The 27,293-nt window shown below is 29.8% G+C and overlaps 4 protein-coding genes across 4 annotated transcripts; all 4 read left to right on the forward strand.

Annotated features, from left to right (window-relative positions):
- Window positions 1-132: 132 nt before the first annotated feature.
- LOC137822713 (putative purine permease 4) lies at window positions 133-1,695 on the forward strand. Its single transcript, XM_068627660.2, has one exon. It carries the CDS (start codon window positions 229-231, stop codon window positions 1,462-1,464), a length of 1,236 nt encoding a protein of 411 aa, XP_068483761.1. The 5' UTR covers window positions 133-228; the 3' UTR covers window positions 1,465-1,695.
- A 9,114-nt stretch (window positions 1,696-10,809) lies between these two features.
- LOC137822793 (putative purine permease 4) lies at window positions 10,810-12,403 on the forward strand. The gene has a single exon (XM_068627792.2). It carries the CDS (start codon window positions 10,979-10,981, stop codon window positions 12,179-12,181), a length of 1,203 nt encoding a protein of 400 aa, XP_068483893.1. The 5' UTR covers window positions 10,810-10,978; the 3' UTR covers window positions 12,182-12,403.
- Window positions 12,404-17,742: 5,339 nt separating this feature from the next.
- MCM6 (minichromosome maintenance (MCM2/3/5) family protein) lies at window positions 17,743-23,512 on the forward strand. The gene is made up of 19 exons (XM_068625486.2): window positions 17,743-17,955; window positions 18,050-18,199; window positions 18,313-18,438; window positions 18,615-18,777; window positions 18,935-19,128; window positions 19,237-19,432; window positions 19,520-19,594; window positions 19,911-20,140; window positions 20,231-20,345; window positions 21,044-21,118; window positions 21,196-21,336; window positions 21,427-21,630; window positions 21,721-21,882; window positions 21,959-22,014; window positions 22,103-22,266; window positions 22,347-22,403; window positions 22,494-22,616; window positions 22,831-22,961; window positions 23,198-23,512. The coding sequence occupies exons 1-19, from the start codon at window positions 17,879-17,881 to the stop codon at window positions 23,321-23,323; spliced, it is 2,565 nt and encodes an 854-aa protein (XP_068481587.1). The 5' UTR covers window positions 17,743-17,878; the 3' UTR covers window positions 23,324-23,512.
- An 838-nt stretch (window positions 23,513-24,350) lies between these two features.
- Window positions 24,351-26,280, forward strand: LOC137820031 (plasma membrane-associated cation-binding protein 1). The gene is made up of 4 exons (XM_068623805.2): window positions 24,351-25,212; window positions 25,320-25,409; window positions 25,557-25,641; window positions 25,760-26,280. The coding sequence occupies exons 1-4, from the start codon at window positions 25,102-25,104 to the stop codon at window positions 26,095-26,097; spliced, it is 624 nt and encodes a 207-aa protein (XP_068479906.1). The 5' UTR covers window positions 24,351-25,101; the 3' UTR covers window positions 26,098-26,280.
- Window positions 26,281-27,293: the final 1,013 nt, after the last annotated feature.

A 27,293-nucleotide genomic window follows, 5' to 3' on the forward strand; every position in this document is an offset into this window, starting at 1 on the left:
ACGCATGTTATTAGCTGTCATATTTTCTGTCTTTATGCAGTGAAATGTTTAATTCATAAATTCATAAATGCTAGTTTATTAATTAACCATAAATGAATATACACAATAAAAGCTGTTCATTACTCTATATAAGAGAAGAGCTGGTTCTACCTATTCCAAACCAATTCTCTATCTTTGTTGATCAAAGAAACAAAAAAAAATCTTTCTCTTCTCAATCTAGCAGCATCCATGGCAACCACATCGCCATCCACAGCAGCAGCATTGCATCGCCAGTTTCTGGCAAGCCCTAACCAGAACGGCACAAACGATGTTGATGCTGAGAGTGAGATAGTTTTTGTGGAGGAAACTCTTCCAAATCTCAACTCATTCATGGAGAACAACCACAAAGAAGAGAACAATGCTGAGGATCAAAAATCCACCACCAACAAGAGGTACTTGCCTCTTCTAGTTCTTAACTACGTTCTACTTTTTGTTGGGTCACTCTCAGCAAGTTTGCTTTCAAAATACTACTTTATTCACAAAGGCTCTAGCAAATGGGTGTCTACTTGGGTTCAGAGTGCAGGTTTTCCCCTCCTACTCTTTCCCATTTTTCTCCCTGTCCTCCTTAACTACACAAAGAGAAAACCTTTCACTGGTTTTGGTCAAAAGCTGTTTTGGTTTTCAGTTTTGGTTGGCCTTATGTTAGGGTTTAACAACCTTTTGATATCATGGGGAGTTGCATACCTTCCAGTTTCAACCTCAGCACTTCTCTTGTCCTCCCAGTTAGTTTTCACTCTCATTCTCTCCTCCATCATTGTCAAACAAAAAATAACCTTTTCAAACCTAAATTGTGTGATCCTCATCACCATTAGCTCCATCATTCTAGCCTTGGATTCTAGCCACGAGAAGCCACAGGGTCTCACAGACAGGGAGTACTTCATAGGGTTCTCTTCCACCATCGGTGCAGGTTTGTTGTTTTCTTTGTATTTGCCAGTGATGGAGAAGATCTACCAGAGCGTGAACTGCTACCAGATGGTGATGGAGATGCAGCTCATAATGGAGATTGCAGCAACTGTATTGGCCACTGTGGGCATGGCGTGCGACAAAGGGTTTTCTGACATGAAGAGAGAGGCCGAGGGAGGTTTCGATAAGGGCACCACCGTTTATTGGGTAACCATTGTGTCTACTGTGGTGACGTGGCAGTGTTGCTTTATGGGAACTGCAGGAATGGTTTTTCTGACATCTTCTCTTACCGGTGGGATTTGTTCCACGGCGTTGTTGTCCATAAACGTGTTGGGTGGGGTGGCGGTTTATAAAGATCCCTTTGGAGGTTTCAAGGCCGTTTCAACCGTTTTGTGCATTTGGGGTTTCTGCTCTTATGTGTTTGGCATGTACATCAGAATGAAGAGGAAGAATGTTGGAAGGAAGAACAGCAGCAGTGCATCTTCCACCGAGTTGATCCCTAGAAGAAACTCTGATATGTAACTGGGATAAGAATGAAGGTGGTAATTTAGTTTCGTTGAGTCTTTAATTTGTTGCAGAAAACGAGGATGTTGGTTGTGCTTTCATTTGTGTTTGTAAGTTTAAGTTTGCTTGTGTTTGTGTTTATGTTTGAGTTTGAGTTTGTAGCATGGATTCTCCTTTATTTGTATTTTGAGTATTCTGAGATGTTGGTTATGTACTAAGGTTAAATTCAATGATGTTTTCTCAGTTTTATCTTTGGAACATATGTTTATACCTTCAGACCCTAACACATGCACATGGTTTATAAGATGTTTTGGTATGTTAAAAAAAAATTACAGTTAAGTTAATTAAGATTAAGTTTGTAACTTAATGAAGAAATGCAAAGGTTAAAGATATTTTGCTAGGAATTCTCCACAAAAAAACTTATATTTCTAGGGCATAAGTTTTTAAATAATTATTTAACGACTAATAATTTATAATCTTTAATTAGATAACCGTATAAATAATAAGTTAATATAATTAGTACAGTTATCATTAAACGCTAAATTTATTAAAAATATATATTGCTGTAACATCTTTGGTATCACATGAAATCTGTTGAAACTGGAAATTGTTGACCAAAAGATAAAAAGTTTAGGGAGATTTTTTTGAAGTGAGTCACCAAATACATGTTCTAGAACCTAAAGCGTTTTCACTCAGTGATTATTAATTATTAATGGAATGGTAATAAATATTAATATTTGAAATTTGAAACTGTTAATTATTAAATAATGTGATTAATCTACTTGACGTTTAACAAGATTAAACTGAAATGTCTTTATTGGCTCAAACAGTTTTTTCTCTAAGTTTTTAAACCTTATAAAACAATTTAATTATAGAATAATAAATAAGAGTAATAAAATTTATATTAACTTGCAGGAATATACAAAGAATACCACAAAATAGAATATAATAAAAATTAAGGAAAACCATATAAAACATAAATTTTTAGAATATAAACTCCATGTAAAAGTATAAAATTCAAATTATAAAAAAAAAAAATATTGATTTGTGATCAATAAAGTGTACAGATAATTTTCAATATATATATATATATATATAAAACAATGCATAAAGTTAATTAAAACAAATCAATTTATTAATCTATATTATTTTGAATTATATATACTTTGCTGTAAAAGAAGGTAAACTTACTGCTGAACAATTATTTAAGTTGAATTCTAAACTTTTATAGACTAAAAAACATTCATATTCAAATTTAAGAATAAATATGTAATTGTTTATTATTTTTTAAAATTTAATAAATTTAAAGGTAAAGTCTTGCACAATTAAAAAGTAAATTCAAATTTAAGAATTTTTTTAAAGAATGGGCATTTCCCACTATAAATTAAAATGCGTTTATCCAAACACAAAATCATTGCAAATTTTAATTAAATAAGATTATTAAGATAGATAACTCAATTGGTTCAATAAACATTAATTAAATGGGATGAACTTTCACTTATGTTTTTTGAGATAGAAACTACCCTGAAATTGTTATAAAAAAGAGTCATAAAATAATATAATCTTAGTCATGGATGTCTATTATTTGTCACTGTGTATTTTTATCACAGAGATGACTATAAATTCATTGTAAAATAATTATTAATGTTTTTTGGATATATTTTTTTTATCTCAAAATTTTCATAACAACTGCCAAAAAAAATTAATAGTTTTATATTTTTAAAAAATTATATTTACACTTTTACCATAGTTTGAACTTTATAAAAGCTTAAGTAAAAAAATACATATTTATTCATTGCATAATATAATAACAAAACATAAATTATGATAAAATCTTGTAACAAAATTAAGATAGTAAAATATTAAAAAAGTTAAGATTTTAATTTTTTTTATAAAAACATGTATGTGCAGAAAAAGAAAACTTGTAAAAACAAAAATAGAGGATATAATCAATCTAAATTTACTAACTTATATACTAACATTAGTATGTTTCCACTTTTCTATCATTGTACTCAAATAATGTATGGCTAACTTGCCTATGAGTTAGATTATAAGAATTATTTTTAGTATTTTTAGGTCTTGTTTTGTCTTCCAATTCCTTTATATTCTTATTAAAATATTAATTTTTTATATTCTCTAATTCTATTTGGAATATGACCTTTATTGATTATTATGTTTTTACAAAGGATAAAATCTTTTTATTTTTAAAAATGTAAATTTACTTTTACTTTTGGTATTTTTAGATTTTGTTTTTTATCAGCAATAAGCAATAAGCAATAAGCAATTAAATTAAATTAAATTAAATCGGCTCACTCAAAGGGTGATCCAACCCTCATACAGATAATTAAAAAAAGATACTTTCCACATTCACATCTAAAATCCATAAAAAATCTCTTACTGTCTTTCCCAAGAAAAACAATAAAACAACATTAAATCGAATATATACATGCGAAGGGTTTAAGACATCATTTAGAGAACGATAAACTCACTGATGATATCTTTGAATCGATCCAAGATCAAACTTTAACCTATGCCAGGAAAAATACTTCAGTATGATCAACAACTCCTCCTTTAAATAAACAATTATTTATGTGTTTTGATTATGTTGTGAAAAGTATGATTAACATACTTCCTTAAACTTAGGTTTGGATTATCCAAAACCATAAGTTGATCTATGAACATAGTAAAATTGGACTTAGAAGTGGGTTTAGTTAAAATATCAGCAAGTTGGAACTGTGCTGGAATGTGAGTGAGACATGCATGTTGATGTTGAACGTGGTCACTCTACGAAATGGAGGTCCAACTCAAAATGTTTGGTTTTGAAGTGTATAAAGGGATTTGTATAGGGAAAAAAGCTCCAAGATTATTAGAATTTTGGGAATAGAAGTGGAGATGTGAAGCTTTGAGAGTAAAGATTAAAGCCAAATGATATCAGTGAGAACTGCAGCGATCCCACGATATTCAGTCTCCATGCTACTTCGAGAAATAACCTTTTGTTTGTGGGATGATCATGAAATGATGTGGGAACCAAAGTAGACACAGTAACCAATTGTAGATTGTCTATTTATATATAGAACGTTCATTTTTTTTACATACATTTTAAACATTAACAAATATTTAAACACATAGTATAAATTTAATAATTGATCCTACATATTATCATACAAAATTATCATTAACATTCCTCCAAACTATTTAAGACATGGTCTTTAACAATATGACTTATCTCTTTCTTTCATACCACTATAGTATGGAGTGGTTTTCTTGTTTTTCTTAAACTTCTAAACTTTACTATACAACTTCTTTCTTAAATTATGACTAACACAATGTGAATTTAAACTGCGGATGATTTATCACATGCATAAAAGGTCAACAAAAGGGTGGTGCCCTCAAGCTATAAATGGAGAAACATATGTATATTGGACTAAAGATTTCTTCCACATATAGAGTCAAATTTCTTGTGAAACATGATGGTAATAATTTGTGTGAGAGAGAAAAAATAAGATGATTCAAAGGGATACTTACATTATGTTGTTTTAAATATTTATAATAAATAAATATTTTAGAATATATGGGTTCTTAAATCAAAATATGAGTTTAGAATGGTTTATAGATTCTCATCTCTTTGGTCTGGAATTAAGCAGTTTTATTTTATTATACTTGATTATACTTCTTAGATTGTTGGTACATGTTCTTTTATTAATTTCTGGAATGATAAATGGTGTTCTACTACCTCTTTAGCAAATATTGCAATGTTATCTAATGGTGTTAACATTTCGGATACAGTCTCTCAGTTTTGGACATGTTGTGATTGAAATATTCCCTTATCTTTACAACACATGTCTCATTTTTTAATCATATCATGGTTAGGGAGGAACATGATATTCTTAATTGGATTCTAGATGAGTATGCTTGTTTCACTCTTAAACTGGCTAGGACTTTTTTTCTTTGAACCAGGAGTTCCCTATGGTTGGGGCAAATTCATTTGGTCTTCATCTATTCCGCATTCCAAAACTCTAGTACTCTGGAAAGATTTTCAAAGGCGACTTCCTACAGATCAACATATTCATAATAAAGGTTTGCATATATGTTCTATGTGTGCGCTTTGTGAAAAGCATGAAGAATCTATTCAACATTTATTTTTTGAATGTTCTAATGTTTTTCATATTTGGAGTTGGATTCGATAGACTTTTCTTACTTCTCATTTCTCTAATAAGGATTTTTTTTTATTTTTTTTAGTAAGAGTGATGATAGTCCTTTGGTTAAATTGATTAAGCTTGTTGTGATAACTTTTTCTATTTGAATGATATGGCGTATGTGAAATTATGCTAGATTTCATGATAAGATTGAGGTTTCTAGGACTATTTTAGTAATTAAAGATTTAACTTAACTAGTGGAAATTTTTTCTAAAGCTTCAATGAAGAATGATATGTTAATTTCAACGTGATTAAGTTTTTTGGTATTAATACTCGTAGTGGTAAAGTTCTTTGTGCTCTTCCTGTTAGATGAGAGTTTTTTCATCAGACTGGGTTAAAATTAACACTGATGGGGTTGTCAGGGGTATCCTGATCTTGCTACTTGTGGAGGTATTTTTCGTGGGAGTATGAGGGAGTTTATTGGTGCTTTCTTTGTGTTTCTTGGAGTTCAGACTGCTAAGGTTGCTGAGTTTTATGGAGTTATACATGCTATGCAAGAAGCTTAAAAGATGAGGTTTACTAATGTCTGGCTTGAATGTGATTCTGCCTTGATTTGTGTTTCATAATCAATGAAATAGTTGTCTTAATTACTATGTGAAAATCAGGTTTAGGGTTACTCATATTTTTCGTGAAGAGAATATGTGTGTTGATAAGTTGACTAATTTAGGATTTATTCATAGAGAATCATTTCATTAGTATAATAGCTTTCCATCCCTTTTGTTCTTAGAAATTATTTATGAATAGGTATAGTTTACCTATGTATCATTTTTGTTAATATATGGGTTTTGGTCTAGTCCTCCATATCTTTTTTTCTTTTTTTCATGTGATGACTGATTGTTGTTACTTTTGGTATCAGCCTAGCTGAGATATCAAGTTGGATAGTGATATTTAACATGAAAGCTTTTATAAAAAAATATTTTAGAATATATAAATATTTTGAACTAATTGATTTATTTACTCCTTAAAAGATCAAGATTCAAATCTTGAACTAATTGATTGAACACACAAGTCCCACCACTTCTCATATTAATTAAAGTTGATTTAATAATACATTAATTAATAATAAAATTTAAAATATATTAAAATTTAAAAAAATCAAAATATAATGAATAGATTGAAGGTCACGAAAAAGTTAAGAAGTCTTTTCAAAAACACTTTTATTAAAGAAAATACCATAGAAACACTTTTGTTGAATAATAACTTCTAAAAGTACTTTTATTTAAATAATTATTTTAATTTATATAGGGGAATAATTATTTTTAACAATGGCATAATTTATGCATTGAGTGACTAATTATTTATGAAAGAAAACTTCTAAAACAAGTATTTATTTAAGTGTATTGTGTAATCTTTAGAGTATTTTCTAACACTTTCTATAAAAAATATAGTTGGTTTTTTTCAAGTTCAGATTTAGAATGTATTCCCTTTGTTTAGTCAATTTGATTTCGTTTAGTCAAAATTATGTAGAAAAAAATATTGAATATTTTTATGTAATTTGCTTAGTCATTTTAAATTCGTTTAGGTATTTACCTTTTTTTCAATGAAAGTAATCTCTTGTATAAGAAATTAATTTTGTACACCTAAAATCATTCTATTAAGTATTTTGATATTTTTTTTTTCTAATGAGTATAGCACATTTATTTAGTGAATATTCTGTTAATGTAGGTTTTTAAATTTCGTAATTTCAGAATGTGCTCTCTTTAGTGAATCATATAAGTTAAGGATATTCAAATTACTATTATTGAATAACATGATAAAGATTCGAAAACTTCCGAGATTCAAATGCTTAAAAAAAATAATGTAAAAATTATAAATATTATATCAATTACAAAAATAATCATCAAATTGGAACTAATTTTAGAGATTAAAATAATTAGTTACTGTTGAATTAAATTAGAGATAATTTCATAGACTAAAAAAGTTATTAGTATCAAAAGTAGTTTCTATTATTAATAAAAATTTATATAAAATAGTTTTTAAATTAGTATCTAACTATTAGCTATTAAAGTTATTAATATTTTAAATTTTAAATTAGTCTTTAAAAAGTTAATTAAGACTAAGAATCTAAAATAATAATAGCTAAAAAACCTTGATAGCTAATTTATATATCAATTTATAAATCATTTCATAAATTTTTATTAATAATAGAAATTAATTTAGATATAATAAGTTTTTAATTTCTAAAATAATATATAATTTAATTAATATATTAACTAACTATTTTTGTCTTTAAATTTGGTTATTATTTAATGAATTTCTTGTAGTGATAATTAAAAAATAATTAAATATAGATAAAAATAATTATTATTATATTAATTAAATATATTTTAGAAACTAAAAAAAATATTAGTATATGAAATAATTTTTTAATAAATATTTTTTAAATTGGTATCTAATTAGCTATAAAAAATTTTAACTACCAATTATTTAAATTTTTTAATTTAAAAAATTTAATGTATAAGATAATCATGTTATATAAATATTTTTTATTGTTAATTTTTATTTATTTAAATGTGTATATACGAATGATGAATTTCTTTATAATTAAGGACGATACATATTCCTTTAAGTGTTTTTAGTATTTCTTTTATTAAAAGTAAAATTTTATTTGGAATAACTTAATACTTAATGAAAACATTTATTTGATAAATAATCAACATGAAACTTCAATTTTAATCTGCAAACGAAATGCGAAAAAAGACATTAGATTTTTTGTCCACATTAATTGCTACAAAAGTTTTCTGAGAGAATCATACATTAAAAACAATAAATAAGTTAATGAATAGAACATTTTTATTAAAATGTTATTGTATCTTTTTTTTTTACTATGCTTTTAAATAATTTATTATTATTATATTTTTTTTATAAACATGTCTAATATTTCACATTTTTGCTAACTTGTAATGCATAAGAAATGGTTGAACAATTTGTTACCATTGAGTGTGAACATTTATTTAACATAATATAGCATAAAATTATAAGCGTTATATTAAAATATATAAATGACAATCAAATTGAAAAATATTAAAAAAAATACGTAACCAACACTGTTAATAATTAAGAAAATAATTGAGCATATCATTAATATTTCAGAGAATCCAATGTTTTAACTTTAAATTATTTCCATTGTTTCACTTTTTTTATTTTTTATTTTCACAATCTTTTGAAAACTTGAAGTGGTTTATTAAAGTAGATAATTGTTATGAAATTGTTTAGTGATTTTCTTTTCATTTTCTCTCATTCAAAAACTTTATAAATTTGTTTATATTTTCTTTGGTGGTTCATTTTATTATATTATATTGTATTTCATAAAAAAGGTTAAATTATTTTATGAATAATTTCAGGTTAAAAAGGTTAAAAAAAATATAGGATTCCATTGATTTTGTTTTATACATATTTTGGTTAAGGTTTTGTTTTTCTCTTTGTTGTTTGAGAGCAAAAGGGTGATAATATCGATGAAGGAGAATGCATGCATTGGTTCACCAGAAAGTTGAGGGTCACATGTTTTCAACTGATATAAATCTGAAGATGCTTCAAACCATAGGCTTAAATTGCTGTGCCTCGTCCCACTTTTGTAAATATCAAAGTTATGAGTTTGTCATTTCCCACACTTTGCATGCAATGCTATAAGTCACCCAGAATGCTAAGAACTGCAAGAATTTTAGAGGTTCAAACTGACAACTTTTCAAATTTTTATAAAAATGCTTTTTATCAAACAAACAAATTTTCTGTGTGTATCTGTGGGCTGGTTTTGGTAAGTAATAGCTCGTAGTTTTTGTTGGGAATTTGAAATAATTGAGAGTGTCAGATATTATTTTTATTCTATTTTTATCATATTATTTTATCTCTCTTCTTAACTATTGTATAAATGTTGTATTACTTTTATTTTATCTCTCTTCTTAACTATTGTATAAGAGTTGTATTATTTTTACTTTATCTCTCTTCTTAACTATTGTATAAGAGTTGTATTATCTCTGAATTGATTTATATTTATTTATTATTTATTTATATTTTTTTTAATAATGTTATTTTTTAATAGTTTTTTATATTTACTATGTGAGAGAGAAATCTATAATTAAAAAGTATTGATTTTAATTCTACATTATTTTCTGTAAATATATATTCTAAGAAGCTTAAAGTAACTATTTTTAGTTTTACACACAAAAATATTATTTAAAAAAGCATACACTTTCGAGTGGCTATAATTACTCATTCAACAAGACTTATAATATAAATAGTTGCTTCTTTTTCAGTGTTATTTTTATTGGAATTACCATTTTATCTGACAAAAATTAATATTTAATGTAGATATTTATTACATGGATAATCGAGATAAAACTTCATCCCACAACGATATGAATAAATATCTAACAAATTACCTTTTCTAAATTTTGTACATTTAAAACATGTTTTTCTATTCTTTCACTTGAAAAATGTAAGATACACATTCAATTGAAATGTTGAGTTTGTTTCGATGTCTATTTTTTATTCATAACAGTTAATAAATGATTTTTTTTTGTACTTGCTTCTTTGTGTATAATTTTTTTATTTTACCTTTTTTAAATTCAAAATATCTTAACTTTTTAATTAATCTATACTGCATATTTGATTATGCAATTATACATAATAAAAAAAAACTACAAAATTGTATGTAGTAAAATACGTAGAAATAAAAACATTTCCCCAGAATCAGTCTTAATATCTCTCGAACACATAAAACACACTGGTAACTAATAATGTAAACAAATTAAATAAACTGAAAAATAAAAGAAAATCTACACACCTTACTATATATTTTATAATATATAAAAGTTAAATTTTAATTCATTAAAATAAAATAACTTATAGAAAATGCCAACATGATATAAAAAGTGTGATAGAGAAACATGGAGGGTATATCGAATCAGAATAAAAAGTTGGTGTGAATGGAATTCATTTTAGAGTTCATATGTTTTTAATAAAAGAAATAATGTTTTAACAACTTATTTGTTATATATAAAAATTAATTAATAAGTTTTTTTTATAGTAATCTGATAATAATATTGGATTTAATTAACGAAATTTTAATAAGTTATTAAATAATAGTTAAATTGATTGTATAAGTTGTTGTAAATAAGTGACTATTTTAATAATCGAAAGTCATAAAAATAAGCAACACTACACACACAAGTACATACAAACAGAGGTGACAGATGGATCTCCGTGAAGGTGACATGCAAGGAAAAAAGTTGAATAACATCAATTGATCGGTTTCAAAACTTGATCACTTTCTTCCAAAGAGGTTACATCATCACTCTTCCCAACACATCTTCACCGTCATCTTCTCTCCTCTCATCATGACCCCTTCTGTCAAAAACCACACAACTGAAATTCAATTCACTCATCATCGTCAAGGTGGAGAAGAGCTACCACATTTGCATGCAAATTCAGCTCCTCCTATGGAAAACAACACCAACACAAAAATGCAGCTGCATGCAGACCAAAAGTCTACCACTAACAAGAGGTACCTACCCCTTTTGGTGATTAACTATGCCATGCTCTTTGTGGGTTCTCTTTCTGCTAGCTTGCTCTCTAAGTATTACTTCATCCACAAAGGTTCAAGCATTTGGGTTTCAACTTGGGTTCAAACCGCTGGCTTTCCTCTCTTGATGATCCCAATTTGTGTCCCTTATCTCTTTAAATTCACCAAGAGGGTGCCCTTCACTGATTTCACTCCAACAATGTTAATTCTCTCAGTTTCAGTTGGTATCATGTTGGGATTCAACAACCTTTTCTTCTCATGGGGAAATTCGTATCTTCCCATTTCAACCTCTGCCCTTTTGCTGTCTTCCCAACTTGTGTTCAACCTTCTCTTCTCTGTCATCATTGTGAACCAAAAAATGACCTTTTCAAACGTTAACTGTGTGATCCTTCTCACCCTGAGCTCCATCCTCCTAGCCTTGGACTCCAGCAACGAGAGGCCAGAGGGGCTCACGCAGAGGAACTACTTCTTTGGATTCTTCTGCACCATAGCCGCAGGGCTGTTGTTTGCATTCTACTTGCCTCTGATGGAGAAGATCTACAAGAGGGTGAACTGCTACGAAATGGTGATGGAAATGCAGCTTGTGATGGAGTTTTCAGCAACAACAATGGCCACAATTGGCATGGCAAGTGGGGGTGGATTTGCCAAAATGATCTCCGAGAGTACAATGGTGTTTGACAAGGGATGCATGGTTTATTGGGTGACAGTGGTGGCAAATGTGGTGACTTGGCAGCTCTGTTTCATGGGAACTGCAGGAATGGTGTTCTTGACATCTTCACTGACAGGGGGGATTTGCATGACAGCATTGTTGTCCATGAATGTGTTAGGAGGAGTTCTGGTTTACAAAGATGCATTTGGTGGTTTCAAAGCTGTGTCCACCATTCTCTGCATTTGGGGGTTCCTCTCTTATGTCTATGGCGTCCACAAAGTCAACAGAAAGGAGCACCACAAAGCTCTCACCGGAAACAAGAACAGCAGTGACTCATCCACCGACATCATCAACGTTGTGGCTTACTGAACTATGTGTTTGCTTTTATGTTTTGCTAAAAAAAATGTATTTGCTTTTGTTTTGTTTTGTGTGATGTAGTTTATTTTGTCATGTCATCTTCCACCAGTGTTTTTTAAGTATCAGTGTATAAGTATTCTCAGTTTCGTCTATTCAGAACGTTGTTGCATGTGTAATTTTACTCTTCAGTCAATGAGTGTTTCTAATATATTAGCAAAAGTGTTCTTGCATTCATGAATGTTGTGAAGGATTTGTTCAATTTTCTCTTTGTTCTAAATAACTGGAGTTTTACTTCTCTTTGTTCTAAATAACTGGAGTTTTACTCATGCCACTTATGGTCTCTGAAATTTCTAGGAATATTAATTAATCTTCGCATTACCTAAGCACTAAATAGAAACTATAACAATAATCATTAAATAGAAACTTAATATCAAGTTTTGTATTAAATAATCGGTGTACTTTATATCAAGTTGATAGTTAAAACCATGTTTCTAATTAGATATTAATAAATTATTTATCAATAATATAAAGTAATTTAAAAACTAAAAATTTGTTTAATCTTAATTAATTTTTATCTATAAAATTAGTTTCTATTTAATAAATTTTTTATAGAAAAATGACAATGTTATCATCATTATTAGAAAAAAAAATAAAAGTAGAGGAAAGAATTGAAAATTATTAAAAATCTCTTGAAGGTTTAGTTACCATTAAAGTCTCCTTTTTATTATAGTATGTTATTTAAAATTTAATACTAACGAGTATTTATTAGGTTTTTGAGGTCATAGGTTTATATAAGTAAGTTTATCAACTCATTTACTTTCGAATCATTATTAAATCATCTAATCATTTATAAATATTATCGAATAATTTATATAAATTCACTCTCGAATCATTATTAAATCATTTATAAATATTATCGAATAATCTATAAATATATATTATTAAATAATCTATAAATATATTTGACACGTACTAGAATTACAATAAGTTCTTAAACTAGAGAATAATTTTAGAATTACAAGAAGATTTATAAATATTATCAAATAATCTATAAATATATTTGGCACGTACTAGAATTACAATAAGTTCTTAAACTAGAGAATAATTTTAGAATTACAAGAAGATCTTGAACTAGAGAATAATTTTATGACCACTAGCAATTATTTAAAATGATTAAAAAAACTTGTTTTTTTTTTAAGAATTGCAGCATGGCATTTAAGTTGATATAGACAAAGTTAAACTTATTGAAGGAATTGCTATTTTTTGACACATATTTATGGAAGAGAAGCTTATTTGAGGAAGTGTTAGATATAAGGAGATAGTTTTCTAAAGAAGATTTAAAACTTAATTTGTGATTTTATGTGAGATTAAAGATGTCTATGATATTTTCAAATTGTTCACGGGTATAATCTGTGCAGCTATATATGAGAGCAAATTTTGTTTCTTTTAGATGCATTCCAACTTCCAACCTTTGCAAGACACTTCTCTCACTGTACACAAATATGACACTCTTTCTTTCTCTATAGATTCCTCTTTTATGCATTATTCCCTAACTTTGTTTCTTACTTTTGTGTTCACATTTAGCATAAAACATTATCTTAAATTAATATGATCTGATAAAAAAGAAATAGTTAAAAATGGTTTTTTTATAATAACATGAAATTGATTTTTATCATATAAAAATATTAGGTTCACTAAAAAAAATCATGAAATATAAACTAATTTTAGAGATAACAAATAATTAGTTGTTATAGTGATTAAATTAAAAATCATTTTAGATACTAACAAAATGTTTGGTTTCTAAATTGTTATCTAATTAGCAACCAAGATTTTAACTACCAAATATTTAGATTCCAAATTTGGTAGCAAAAATCTTGGTTGTTAATTAGATACCAATTTATAAACCATTTAACAATAATATAAATTAATTTAGAAACTAAATTTTTTTGTAGTTTCTAAAATGGTTTCTAGTTTAGTCACTATAAAAACTAATTATTTTTTATCTATAAAACTAGTTTCTATTTCATGATTTTCTTGTAGTGATTTTTAGGTATTTAAAATAAAAAAAACTATTGAAACGAGTCTTTAATCATTCTTCTTACATGACAAACAAATTTTCAATCTAGACTATATTATAATATTTATATCAACGATGAATCAACATAAAATATTTTAACATTATAATAGGTTGAAAATTCATTTGAAAAATCTAAAATTTAGACCAAACATAACATATCAATGATGAATCGACATAAAATATCTTAACATTATAGTCGAAGTTGAAAATTGATTTAAAAAATCTAAAATTTAGACCAAACATAAAACATAAAAGTAAAACGTAAAATTAAAAAAAAAATATTTAACTCATAAAAAAACTTAATTAATAATTATATTATTTCTGTTTAAAAGTAAGCTTCTACTATGCTTAGTCTTGTTTAGGGTTTAATTCATTACTAATTATCCAAACACTGTTTGTTTGTGGATATCAAGAGGTAAATATTTGAAATGTGTATAGTTTAATCATCAAATCTTACTGTATCACAGTTTGGTGCAAATATGTAATTTAAAACAACATTTTGGATAATCACGCTTCCTATTCATTCGTCACAATTAAAATTTATTTAGACTTCCAACAAAACCTCATTATTCTATCATCAAAAGTACATGTTTAGTCAAAAACTAAAAAATGTTGCTTGATTAAATCACATTTTTTATTTATTTTTAAAAATATAAATAATTAAATAAATTAATAATTAAGTTATTTATTTTACCAAACTTATAAAATTTATATTAATTTATGTCAATAATTGACAGATTCATTATACTTAATCAATTTCTTTCAATCATATATATATATAATCATGTTTTATTTTATCTACTAAATCTAAACATCAAATTTAGTCTTAATAGAAATGATTTAATGATTAAATGCACTAATGTTAATAAATAAACCCGAAACTTAATTGACTTAATTGCAATGGGATAAAATCTTACTTATTTTATATTTTAATGCTACCCTTTATTTGGATAGTGTGATTTAGGTTTTAGTTTTTCTTAATCAATCATGCTTATTAATTTCAGAATTAAATAAAATGTACAATTTTTTTTTACTACAAATCTTCAACTTTTAGTTATATATATAGTTTTTATGCATAATTTAGGAAATAAAACAATTTATAAACTAAAAACTAGTGAAGATTTAATGGCTTTATAAGACAATATTATAAATTGAAGATATAAATTATGAAAATTGATGTTTCTATTATTTCTTTCATATTGGTGTCATTATTTTATAGGTTATGTGATCTTTAGGCCTGATTCAGAATCTAATATTCATTACATATTTTTCGATCACAGTTCCTTTACCCAACCAAGAACATTGACATTTGAGATTTTAATAAAAAAAAAAATCTCTTGGGTGAATGTAAATACTCCATCTCATAAGATCACAAGCAATATTTGGTTCCTAAAAACTATGTTCAATCCATGTAGCAAAAATAATGGACTCACTCAATTAATTTTCACTATTTTAGATTAATTATTATCTCATGTTTACGAGTTAGTAAATGCATGAAAAAAAACTACTTCATCTAGTTCAAATTAAATACACTGATAAAAAATAAGTTGTGTGAAAAATATTATAGCATTATAAATTTTAACGGTTCACATTTATTGTCATTGAAATCAACTGAGATAAGTAGAAATTTTTAGTATTAACTTATTATCAGTAATGATTAAGACACGTATTATTAAGTAAAGATTTTTTTTATCTATTTATATATTAGATAAATCTAGATTGGTATCTATCAAAAAATATTTACATCTACTAAGTAATTTTTTAATTCATATATAATAACCTTAATTACGATGGAAAGAAAAAATGCTATTTTTTATGAAATGTGATGTCTTATTTCTAACAATTTGGGCTACTTCTTCCTGCACCCCCTAATTCGTGCAGCACCCATAAATTTTGTAATTCCAAAAACATGTCTATGTCCAAAGTTTGAAATGTTCTCCACTCTGAAAGTTTTTTTCAAATCTGAGATTAGTTTATAGATTATATAATGTAGAATGTGTATTTTAAAAAATAAATTTAAATTACATAGTTCAACGTTAATTTTGAATTTGAAAAAAAAAATTATGAATTATGTAATCTAATTTTTTTTAAAATAATTATGAATTATATAATTCATACACTAATCTTACTAATTTGAAAAAACTTATGGATTAAAAAATCTAAAATGTATTTTTTTAAAAAAATAAAAATTACACCGTTCAAAATGTTCTCAAAACGTGGAAAATGTTATACCATTACAAATTTTAATGGTTCACATTTTTTGTCATTGAAATCAACTGAGATAAGTGGAAATTTTTAGTATTAACTTATTATTAGTAATGATTAAGATACATTATTAAATAAATATTTTTTTATCTATTTATATATTAGATAAATCTAGATTGGTATCTATACAAAAAATATTTATATATACTAATTATTATTTTTAATCAAAATATATATAATAACATTAAATACATGGAAAGAAAAAATGTTTTTTTCTTATGAAATGTGATGTCTTATTTCTACACAATTTGCAGACTGTTTCTTCCTGCACCTCCATACCTTCTTCTCTCACCTCCATATATTTTTGAATTTCCAAAAATGTCCCTCTATAATATTTCGGATTATGTAATCTGAAAGTCATTTTTTAAATTTATAATTAGCTTCCGGATAATGTAATCCAGAAGCCTTTTTTCAGATGTATTATTACTTTCCGGATTACATAATCCAGAAGTCTTATTTAGCTTCTGGATTATGTAATCCGAAAGTCTTTTTTCAAATGTGTTCTGGATTATATAATCCGGAAACTAGTTTATGGGGGTGACAAAAAAGGATAAAAATGTATTTTCATATTGTGTATGGAGGTGCCAGAAGAAGATATGGAGGTGCAGAAAGAAACAGTTCAATTTGTATAGCCGAGCCCGATCATGAAGATATGGGCTTATGTACACAGAAACTGAAGGCTGTTTATTCATTCTGCACCTCCATAATTTTTACTGACACCCAATAGATCTGGCAAAAGACCATTTTATCCTTAAAAAATACATTCTGAAGTTTTTAATCTGGAAATGATTTTTTTTTTCTATTTACACCTTCCAGATTGTATAATCTGGAATCTATATCTAGATCTGAAAATACCTTTCGGATTATCCAATCTAAATCTTTTTCTTCTTTACAAAGGTACATTTTGGATTACAAAATTTTTCAAATCTAGAAATAATCTAAAAAGACTTACTGAATTCTATAATCTAGAAATAATTTTTAAAATCTATAATTTGGAATGTAGATTTTTAAAGAAGCTCATTTTAAATTATAGAATCTTAAATTTTTCTAGATCACTAATTCTAAAATAAAAATATCAATAAAATAAATGTTTTTTTTATATATTTTAAGAAGTATGGACTTCCATAAAAAAACTATAGAAGTGCATAAAGAAACAACGAAAACCGAAAATGGGCCGTAATAGATAAGCCCAAAGAGGCCCATTAAGGTGACGTTTTGGCGGGAAGGCGTTGTTCTCCGTCATTTATTTCCCGCCACAGCACAGAGCCATTAGTAAGTAACGGTACAAGAGAACTGAGATTCCAAAAGCAGAAGTGTTTAGGGTTCGAAGTTCCGAGTAAGAAGCAGAGAAAGCAGAACAATCGACAATGGAAGCGTTCGGTGGGTTCGTGGTGGACGAGAAAGCCGTTACTGTCGAGAACGCTTTTTTGGATTTTCTCAAAAGGTTCCCTTCTTCTTCGCTTTCGTCTTCTAATTCTTTCTTTTCATTTCGAATTGAAAATTACTAAGTCTCCTCTTTGTATGGGCGGAATCGACAGTTTTAAATCTAGCCAACGGAACGAGCTTCAATACGAACCGGAGATTGAAGTGATGAGAGTCAGCGAATCCAACACTATGTTCATCGATTTCTCCCATGTCGTCAGATTCAGCGACCTCCTCCAGCAGACTATCTCTGATGAGTATTTGAGGTTTTTATTTCTGTCTTGAAACTTTGAATTTTTTTTATGATTTCGAACGCTGAGGTTAGAAGCCACAAGAGTTTTTTTTAATATTTCGCCGCACTAAGATTTGGTTTTTGTAGATATGAACCTTATTTGAGGAATGCTTGCAAGAGGTTTGTTATGGAACTCAAGCCATCAATTGTATCCGACGATGGCCCTAACAAGGACATCAACGTTGCTTTCTATAATATTGCCGTTATTAAGCGGTATGTACATTTTTGCTCTACTTTTTACTTTTTACTGTTAATTGTTTTTTAATTTGTTGGTTGTGTCGAATTTTGACATATTGAAGGCTTTGGTGTTTCAATTGCCAGAGTTTGAGTGAGCTCATATGGAATTAATATTGTGCATTTTGTTCACTGCTAAACTTGCCCTTTTGCAGGCTAAGGGAATTGGGTACATCGGAAATTGGGAGACTTGTATCCGTTACAGGAGTGGTGACGAGGACAAGTGAGGTTCGACCTGAACTTCTCCAAGGGACTTTCAAGTGCTTGGAATGCGGTAGTGTTATAAAGAATGTTGAACAGCAATTCAAGTATACCGAGGTGGTTAAAACAATATTATGTTTTAATTTTGATTCTTGTCGTGTTTGATCAATATCATGTAATGCTCATGTATGGATTTTATTAGGTTATTTGTCATTTGCTGGGTGTATTGGTTTCTATTTTACTATTTCCATTCTGATGTTATGCCACACTGCAGCCAACAATCTGTACAAATGCCACCTGTAGCAATCGAGCAAGGTGGGTACTGCTTCGCCATGAGAGCAAATTTGCTGATTGGCAGAGGGTCAGAATGCAGGAGACATCCAAAGAGATTCCTGCTGGCTCTCTTCCTAGGTCATTGGATGTTATTCTTCGTCATGAGATCGTGGAACAGGCCAGGGCTGGTGACACGTGAGATTTCTCTTGCCTTAAATTTCCTTGAACTAGTCAAATTATAGTGGCTCTTTCGATTGCCTGAATTTGAATAACAATAATCGATAACATTCTGGCTATCTGTAGGGTGATCTTCACAGGTACTGTAGTTGTTATACCTGACATAATGGCATTGGCATCTCCTGGAGAAAGATCAGAGTGTCGTCGGGATGCTTCTCAACGCAAGGGCTCAACCGCTGGAAATGAAGGTGTCAGTGGCCTTAAGGCCCTGGGAGTCAGAGACCTCTCCTATCGTCTAGCGTTTATTGCTAACTCTGTTCAGGTTGGTTATTAGCGAATGTTCATGTCATATGTTCATGTGATCTGATTGATTTTGTAACGGATGTTGTTTTTGAATGACTTCATTCAGATTTGTGATGGAAGAAGAGAAATAGACATCAGGAATAGAAAGAAGGATGCCGATGACGATGACCAACTGTTTACTGTAAGTTTCTTGATGCACTACATCTATATCCTTTAATAATGTAATCTTTTGGTTCAGATTCTATATTGTAAGCTTTTGTGACCGGTGTTACTTCTATTATGAAACTTGTTGGGTATTAATTCATGTATATCTAAGAGCTGTAAATAATTCATGTTGATCTAAGAGCGGTAACTTTGCTTTAATCATTAACTGGATATCACTGCTGTTGTCATTTGCTTTATTCAATTTAAGAATTTTAGGTTGATTGCTATTCTGCCTATGTTTATTTGAAAAAGCATAATTAACGCTATATTTATTTGCCTGGGTGATTTGACAGACACAAGAACTGGATGAAATTCAAAGAATGAGAAATACTCCCGATTTTTTCACCAAACTAGTTGAAAGCGTTGCTCCAACTGTTTTTGGTCATCCAGATATAAAGAGAGCTATCCTTCTTATGCTCCTGGGTGGTGTTCACAAATTTACTCATGAAGGCATCAACCTCAGAGGAGACATAAATGTTTGCGTTGTCGGAGATCCCAGCTGTGCAAAATCTCAATTTCTTAAGTAATCCTCTTTTTTTTTTTTCTTTTTGTTGGTTACTTTATACTGGTTTGTGCAAAGTGAATGGTTATGAATGCTAGTTTATCGTTGTAGGTATACTTCAGGCATAGTGCCAAGATCTGTGTATACATCTGGGAAATCCTCATCTGCTGCTGGCTTGACGGCAACTGTTGCGAAGGAACCAGAAACTGGGGAGTTTTGTATTGAGGTAAAAAATCTTCCCCTTTTGTAATTATTGGAAGTGTAAAATTTAGTTGCACTATCAATTGGGGCATCTAGATTATTTCTAAGTTCCTAAAAATTTGTTAACCTTTTGTTGTTGTATGTGTTTAACTGACATGTTTTTCTATGATTTCGTGAAATTTAATTTTAAAATATGCAATGCATTTCCTACTTTGAGTTACATTAAGCAAGAGTGTCTATTCGTTTACATTACTTGTTAAAGCATATTAGCAGTAATAGAAACTTCTTTAGACTGAATTACTCCCTGGAAAAAGGTAATCAAGAAATGATAAAATGTTACATAAACTCAAAGAACTAAGTCAGAGCATGTATTTTGGTCCTCTTGTCTCATTAATAAATTCTTATCCATCATGGATTGTGAGTTCTAGTAATTCGAAATTGTTTGCATGATGTTGCAATGAGAATTTTGCATTCAAAAAATGACAACTAATATATAGAGTAGCTTAGAAACTGTTTATGAAACTATAATTTTTCAGTTTTACAACTCAGTATATAGCATAGAACTATTTGTGAAACGTGACTAGAAGGTACTGTATGAAATCGAGTGGGACAGAACAGAAGGGAGGGTTTCGACATGCTTGGGTGTTGCATAATCATCATTATCTGATTTGCACGATATTTACCTGTCTACTTGATTTTTACATCGATAAATTCTTGTTTCAGGCTGGTGCTTTGATGCTTGCTGACAATGGCATCTGCTGCATTGATGAATTTGACAAGATGGACATCAGAGATCAGGTAAGGCATATTCTTTTTTACTTGCATTACATGCCGTGGTCGTGGAGTGGCTGGTGTCTCATTTGATTGGATTGCAGGTTGCCATTCACGAAGCCATGGAACAGCAGACTATTAGTATCACAAAAGCAGGAATACAAGCAACGCTTAATGCTCGGACGTCCATTCTTGCCGCTGCCAATCCTGCTGGGGGACGCTATGATAAATCTAAACCACTTAAGGTAAGATGTTCCAGTACCCAGTTATGGGTCATCGTGCCGTTAAATACAACTTGGCCTAACTGTTTTCTTTTTTCCCTTTTCTTTTTTCAGTACAATGTGGCTCTTCCACCGGCTATACTTTCGAGGTTTGATCTCGTATACGTTATGATCGATGATCCAGATGATCAGACAGATTATCACATTGCCCATCATATTGTGAGAGTTCATCAAAAGCGGGAAGCTGCTCTTGCTCCAGCATTCAGTACAGCAGAACTGAAGCGTTATATAGCATATGCAAAAACTCTTAAACCAAAGGTTAACGTCTCCTTTAGATGGAGTGCTTCTATTAATGAGGATAACTTTTGCCTTGTGCACCTATCTTATTAGTTAGCCTTATTAATGCAGCTCACGTCAGATTCCAGAAAACTACTGGTAGACTCTTATGTTGCGCTTCGTAGAGGTGATACAAATCCAGGGAGTAGGGTTGCTTATCGTATGACAGTTAGGCAGTTGGAAGCATTAATCAGGTTGTCAGAGGCCATCGCGCGGTGTCATTTGGAAAATCAGGTTAGTTTCAGTGGCTTATTATCAATATTCATTGATTTCATATTTTCTTTTTGGTCTAAAGAAGCTTTGGTATCAGGTACAACCTCGCCATGTTCGTCTAGCAGTAAAACTGCTGAAAACTTCCATTATAAGGTAAGGTTTTTATTTCACGCTTACCTTTTGCAGTTTTTATTTGGAACCTAGCTTTTGGTGATAATTGCATTTTACTGTTTTCCTGCAGTGTGGAGTCCAGTGAGATCGATCTGTCTGAGTTTCAAGAAGAAAATCAGAATGCCGGGGCAGTTGGTGGTGATGGAAATGATAATAACGGAGATGCTAATGGCGGAGGTGGAGATGCTAATGGTGGAGGTGGTGATGCAAATGACAATAGAGATGCTAATGATGGTAAGCTGCTGCTCACCCATTTTCCCTTGACAATCATTACTTGATTAAGCTTAGTTATGCATTGGTTAATTATTCTGCAGGAAATCCAGCAGATGGATCTAACTCACAGGGGATGAAACAAGCTGATGGAAAAGATGGTAAGGAGGTGTCTCAATCCCCTTTTACCTTGAAATTATCCATCGATGAAGCAGCAAGCTTAATTATGCATCGGTTTAATTATCTTGCAGGAAATCCAGCAGATGGGTCTAAACCCCAAGCGAAAAAACTCGTTATAAGTGATGAATATTTTCAAAGAGTAACCGGCGCCCTTATCATGCGTCTTAGGCAGCATGAAGAGGCTGCTGTGCAAGGTGGTCACTTAAACCATCACTCGTTACGTCTTAAACCATCTGAAACACCAGAAAAGTTATTTATGTTCAATCAAATTAGCTTTTGGTTAAATGTATACTTTATCATGTTGTCTGGTGTACATAAAGATATTTTTATTAATTTTTTTGTTAGCAATACTAGATGTGTCAAATGTTAATTATTATTTTAAAACGGAAATTTCTATGAACTTTACAGGAAATGGTTTGGCTGGAATGAGACAAAAAGATCTGATTCAATGGTACGTAGACCAACAAAACGAGAGAAATAACTACAGTTCGATGGAGGAAGTGACAGCTGAAATTTCTAAAATTAAAGCTATTATAGAGGTATCTTTTTGTCCAGAGCTTTTTAGCAGACTTTTCTTATTAAAATTTGTTAAAAATTGTGAAATTATGAACGAAATTTATTGAAAGTATAACCACGATCATTGTTTTTTAACAATTTTCATTTTTTTTAATCCGGTGGAAAAGAATATGTTGATAGGATTTTATTTTAGTCTTACATATTTTGAAGAATTAAAATATTATTGATGAGCATTTTAAAAATGCACTTGGTGGTGCAGAGTTTAATTCGCAGAGAAGGTCATTTAATAGTGGTAGATGATGGGCAAGAAGCGGCTGCTGAAGGAGGAGGCGCACCTAGAAATAACCGAATTTTAGCGGTGGCTCCCAATTATGTCGTTGACTGAGTCAATTACAAATCACACTTTTCACAAATACTTCTATTTGTCTTCTGCTGCAAATTTGTTCGTTATCTGATGACTTGGTAGATGATGATAGGCCTTTATAATATATTTGTATCTAGAAATTGTATGTATTTATCATTCTATTGCTCCTTCTCATCATCTTTTTATTTTATATTCAACTATCTTCCCAAATTACACATTTCATTCACTACTTGTTAATTAATATAATTTTTAATGTCAGAGTCTTAATTTAAGGCAGTAGACATGAAAATACACCAAAAGGAAATCAAAATTTATGTTAAACGTTGTAAACTTTTGAAGCATATACATGATTAATAGAAAGTTAATAACTATAGAATTTAATTTTCACTTAGCGTATTTATATTCTCAACTGATTAAAACGTTTTAATTAGTTTAAAAACCATTTTTAACCTAAAATAAATAAATTATTTAGTATAACTAATTTCATGATATACATACTTGTTGCCAACCACTTATATCATCATGCCTTACCTAATCATTTATCTCATATCTATTTTAGAAGCCTTGTATCAATTATAAAAATAAGGTCTCAGATTACGAAAGCTGTACAATTATTAAATACATTTTATAATACAATCATACTACTATGATTGTTTCAAACCACTCATTATGTATATTGTTGACAATGTCTTAATACAACTTCAAACTAAAAGTACCCCTTAACACCAAAATTATTTTCAAAGAATAAATTCACCTATAGAAATTTTTACTGAAACCAAACTTATCAAATTACAAGTATATATATGAAAGAGTATTTTATTGATGTTTCTCTTTTCCAATAGAAGAAGATAGGGTATATATAGATGGAGGGTTTGTAGACCCTACAAGTGATAGGGGCCTTCAACTCCAGATTTGGTTGAAAATAAGTTCAGAATTTGAGTTTATCCACACACAAGGCAGAGATTTATAAATTATAATTGGTTAGCCAGTCAAAGAACGTTATTAGCATCAATTTGTATATATTGTAAACGGAAAAGCGTTTGAACATAAGAAAAGGGAAGTGATTGAGAGTGTGATTGTAGAGTTGCAGCAGCAGCAGCATACCAGCTAAGCCATGTGCCAAGTTTCACTTGAGAAGGCAATTAAACAGAAACGCATTTTTGTCCTCAACAATACCCAACGCAGATGATTATGAGTTACAGATCAACATGAGAGGTATTAAAATCCATAAAATGAATAAAATGATAGATAACATAATTACAAAATGGAAGGGACCCCCTTCTCATATCTGCCACCTATGGAATAAGTTTACTGCCAACTGTCACTTCCCCTACAAAACCTTCCTTCCCTTTTATACCCCTCTCCCACCCCACTTAATTACCATCGCCACCTTCTCCATCACCCTTGTTAATCCTATCTGTAACACCTAACTCTTGTAAAATATATCCTGTCTTTACCTCTTTGCCCTTCCTTCATCTTTGACGTTAACGTCTCATATTTGCTGCATGGACCGACACAAGTCATTTGAGCAGCACACTTTTGCTGGCATGAATGGCCAATAGGTCATGCATGTAATTACCTTCCAATTTTAAGGTTCCTTTGTTTCGTTGTAACTTGGAAGTATGCATGATGTGTGTGCTGGATTGCTCAGTCACTGCCTTCACACTAATACATACTTTTAATTTATATATGTGTGTTGATTTGGAAGGACAAGTGGCTGCAACACTTGCTCTCATACCTATACTTTGATTAGTTAAGGTTAAGGACTAGAGAGAGAGAGAACATTTGGAAAACACAAGATGGGTTATTGGAAGTCCAAGGTTCTTCCCAAGATCAAAAAGGTTTTTGAGAAGAACAGCTCTAAGAAAGCTGCAGCTGCTGAGGCCACCAAGTCCTTTGATGACTCTAAGGTTTCATCATACTTTTTTTGTTTCAATTCAACTTCTTTTTATACATGTGTTGGATTTGAAACAACCTAGCTATGTTATGTGTGGTTAATTTGGTGTTTGGTTTGTAGGAGGAATACAGCAAAGCCTTTGAAGAAAAGAAGACTGAACTTCAAACTAAAGTAGTTGAAATATATGACAGTTCATCAACTGAAATCAAGGTGAGAACTGAGAACACACACACATACACATGTGTATATATATATATATATATATATATATATATATATATATATATATAATAAAAGAAATAAAAGGAGAAGAGCCAAACCATGATTGATGGGTTAAAACTTTTTATCATCTTGTAGAGTTTGGTTAAAGAACGCAAAGAAGTTGGGCTAAAGAAGCACTCCACAGAAGTTGACAAGTTCCTAGAAGAGCTTGTTAAAATTGGTAAAGTGATTATGGTCATTTTATAAGTTTTATTTATTGGCTATTACCTCAAGTTGCAACTATGATCCCTATTAATGATTCGACTGTTCTTAACTGAGATGCCCTGATAAAATTTCAGATTTCCCTGGATCAAAGGCAGCATCTGAAGTATCTTCTAAGTTCGGACCAGCCTTGGCTTCGAGCTCGATTTTCTTTGTTTTTGAGAAGGTGTCAACTTTCGTTGTTACAGAAGAGAAAGCAGAGAAAGATGGAACTGCAGAAACTAAAGCAGAAGAAACAAGTAGTGGTACTGTCCAAGAGAGAGAGATAGTGGTTGAAGAGGAGAAAAAGGTGGAAGAAGAGCCATCTGAGGCTGCTGCAAAAGAGGAAGAGAAACCTGGTGAACCATCTGAGCCTGCTGCAAAAGAGGAAGAGAAACCTGCTGAAGCTGAGAAAGGAGAACCACCAAAACCTTGATGTAGCTGCTTCTTGAAGATGATGCAGCAGATATACGTGTACTCTTAGTTTGCATATACTCAAAATTGTCACATATCATTTCCTTATTCTTTTATTCCTGTGTAAAATCGGTTTTGTGCTGCTTAGTTTGATATTGTTGTTGCAGATTTGGTGATTAATATATGTGAATGTTTTATGGTGAAATTGTTTTGTAATTTTTTATTTTCATTTTTCACTCAAGTAACTGTGAGATTAATTTGGTTTATTGAACCATTCTTACAGCTATCTGTTCTTTCATTTAACAGTTATCAGTTCCTCTATGATGGAAAGTTCTGTTTGGCTGAGTTTACATTTATTCTTTTGCTGTGTTCATTCACTGCTCATGCTCATGCTTCCTTATTATCATGGTTGGTAGATTCTTGTCAGCAACTTTACCCCTAAAGGATGAATTTGGCTCTCTGCAGGTTTTTTTTCTTTCTGTAATATCTGTATCTATAAGTTACACACACACACATATATATATATATGGATAATATTTGATACACAAAAAATATTAATGCATATTTTAAGAGATAAAGAGTTTAAAGAGAACAAGTTTATAGATGAGATGAGACCAAAATGATGCTGACAGGAGATGTATACAATTCTTAATATAAATGAGTTTAAAAATAAATATGTGTAATAAAAAGTAAATTTAAAAATAAATAATGTAAAAAACATTAAAATAATGATATTAAAAATTGTAATGTGGATATATAAAAAATTAAATCTCAAGATATGTAAAGAAGAATATGTTAAATAAGTGTTTATTAAAAGATGGATAAATATCATTGTCAAACAGTTATTTCTCTACCCAGAATAGAATGTATGCTGTGACACTGCTTTAAGATTTGAAAACATGAAAAAAAGGGATATGTTTACTTCGAGAAAACATATATTTTTATTTTTCTTACCGAATTTAAACTAAAATTTGATTAAAAAATTATTTTAATATTGTACCATTATTTTAATATTGTACCTGTGGGGAGTAGAGGGTTCAGGTAATATTGGAGGTTGGGTAGACAATTGTCGATGTGTCGGTTGTTCTTGAGTTTCTTCAAGCTTTCTTTTCTAATTGTAGATGCTTCGTTGGTTGGGGTGTGCGATAAGTCAGTGCTATGATTTAGGTGTGTTCTCCAATAATATAAAAAACGTACATCATTTTCTCATAAAGAGTT

Source organism: Phaseolus vulgaris, chromosome 9, assembly GCF_051622355.1.
Source record: "Phaseolus vulgaris cultivar YP4 chromosome 9, ASM5162235v1, whole genome shotgun sequence".
In the NCBI taxonomy this organism is placed as follows: Eukaryota; Viridiplantae; Streptophyta; class Magnoliopsida; order Fabales; family Fabaceae; genus Phaseolus; species Phaseolus vulgaris.

What these genes read in the sequence shown, in the direction of transcription:
- LOC137822713 (XM_068627660.2), top strand. Translation starts at nt 229, where the DNA reads ATGGCAACCACATCGCCATCCACAGCAGCAGCATTGCATCGCCAGTTT.
- LOC137822793 (XM_068627792.2), top strand. Translation starts at nt 10,979, where the DNA reads ATGACCCCTTCTGTCAAAAACCACACAACTGAAATTCAATTCACTCAT.
- MCM6 (XM_068625486.2), top strand. Translation starts at nt 17,879, where the DNA reads ATGGAAGCGTTCGGTGGGTTCGTGGTGGACGAGAAAGCCGTTACTGTC. An exon ending in TTATTGCTAACTCTGTTCAG is followed by an intron (nt 19,433 to 19,519) that starts GTTGGTTATTAG and finishes GACTTCATTCAG; the next exon opens with ATTTGTGATGGAAGAAGAGA. An exon ending in GCAAAATCTCAATTTCTTAA is followed by an intron (nt 20,141 to 20,230) that starts GTAATCCTCTTT and finishes TTATCGTTGTAG; the next exon opens with GTATACTTCAGGCATAGTGC.
- LOC137820031 (XM_068623805.2), top strand. Translation starts at nt 25,102, where the DNA reads ATGGGTTATTGGAAGTCCAAGGTTCTTCCCAAGATCAAAAAGGTTTTT. An exon ending in AGTCCTTTGATGACTCTAAG is followed by an intron (nt 25,213 to 25,319) that starts GTTTCATCATAC and finishes TTTGGTTTGTAG; the next exon opens with GAGGAATACAGCAAAGCCTT. An exon ending in AGAAGAGCTTGTTAAAATTG is followed by an intron (nt 25,642 to 25,759) that starts GTAAAGTGATTA and finishes ATAAAATTTCAG; the next exon opens with ATTTCCCTGGATCAAAGGCA.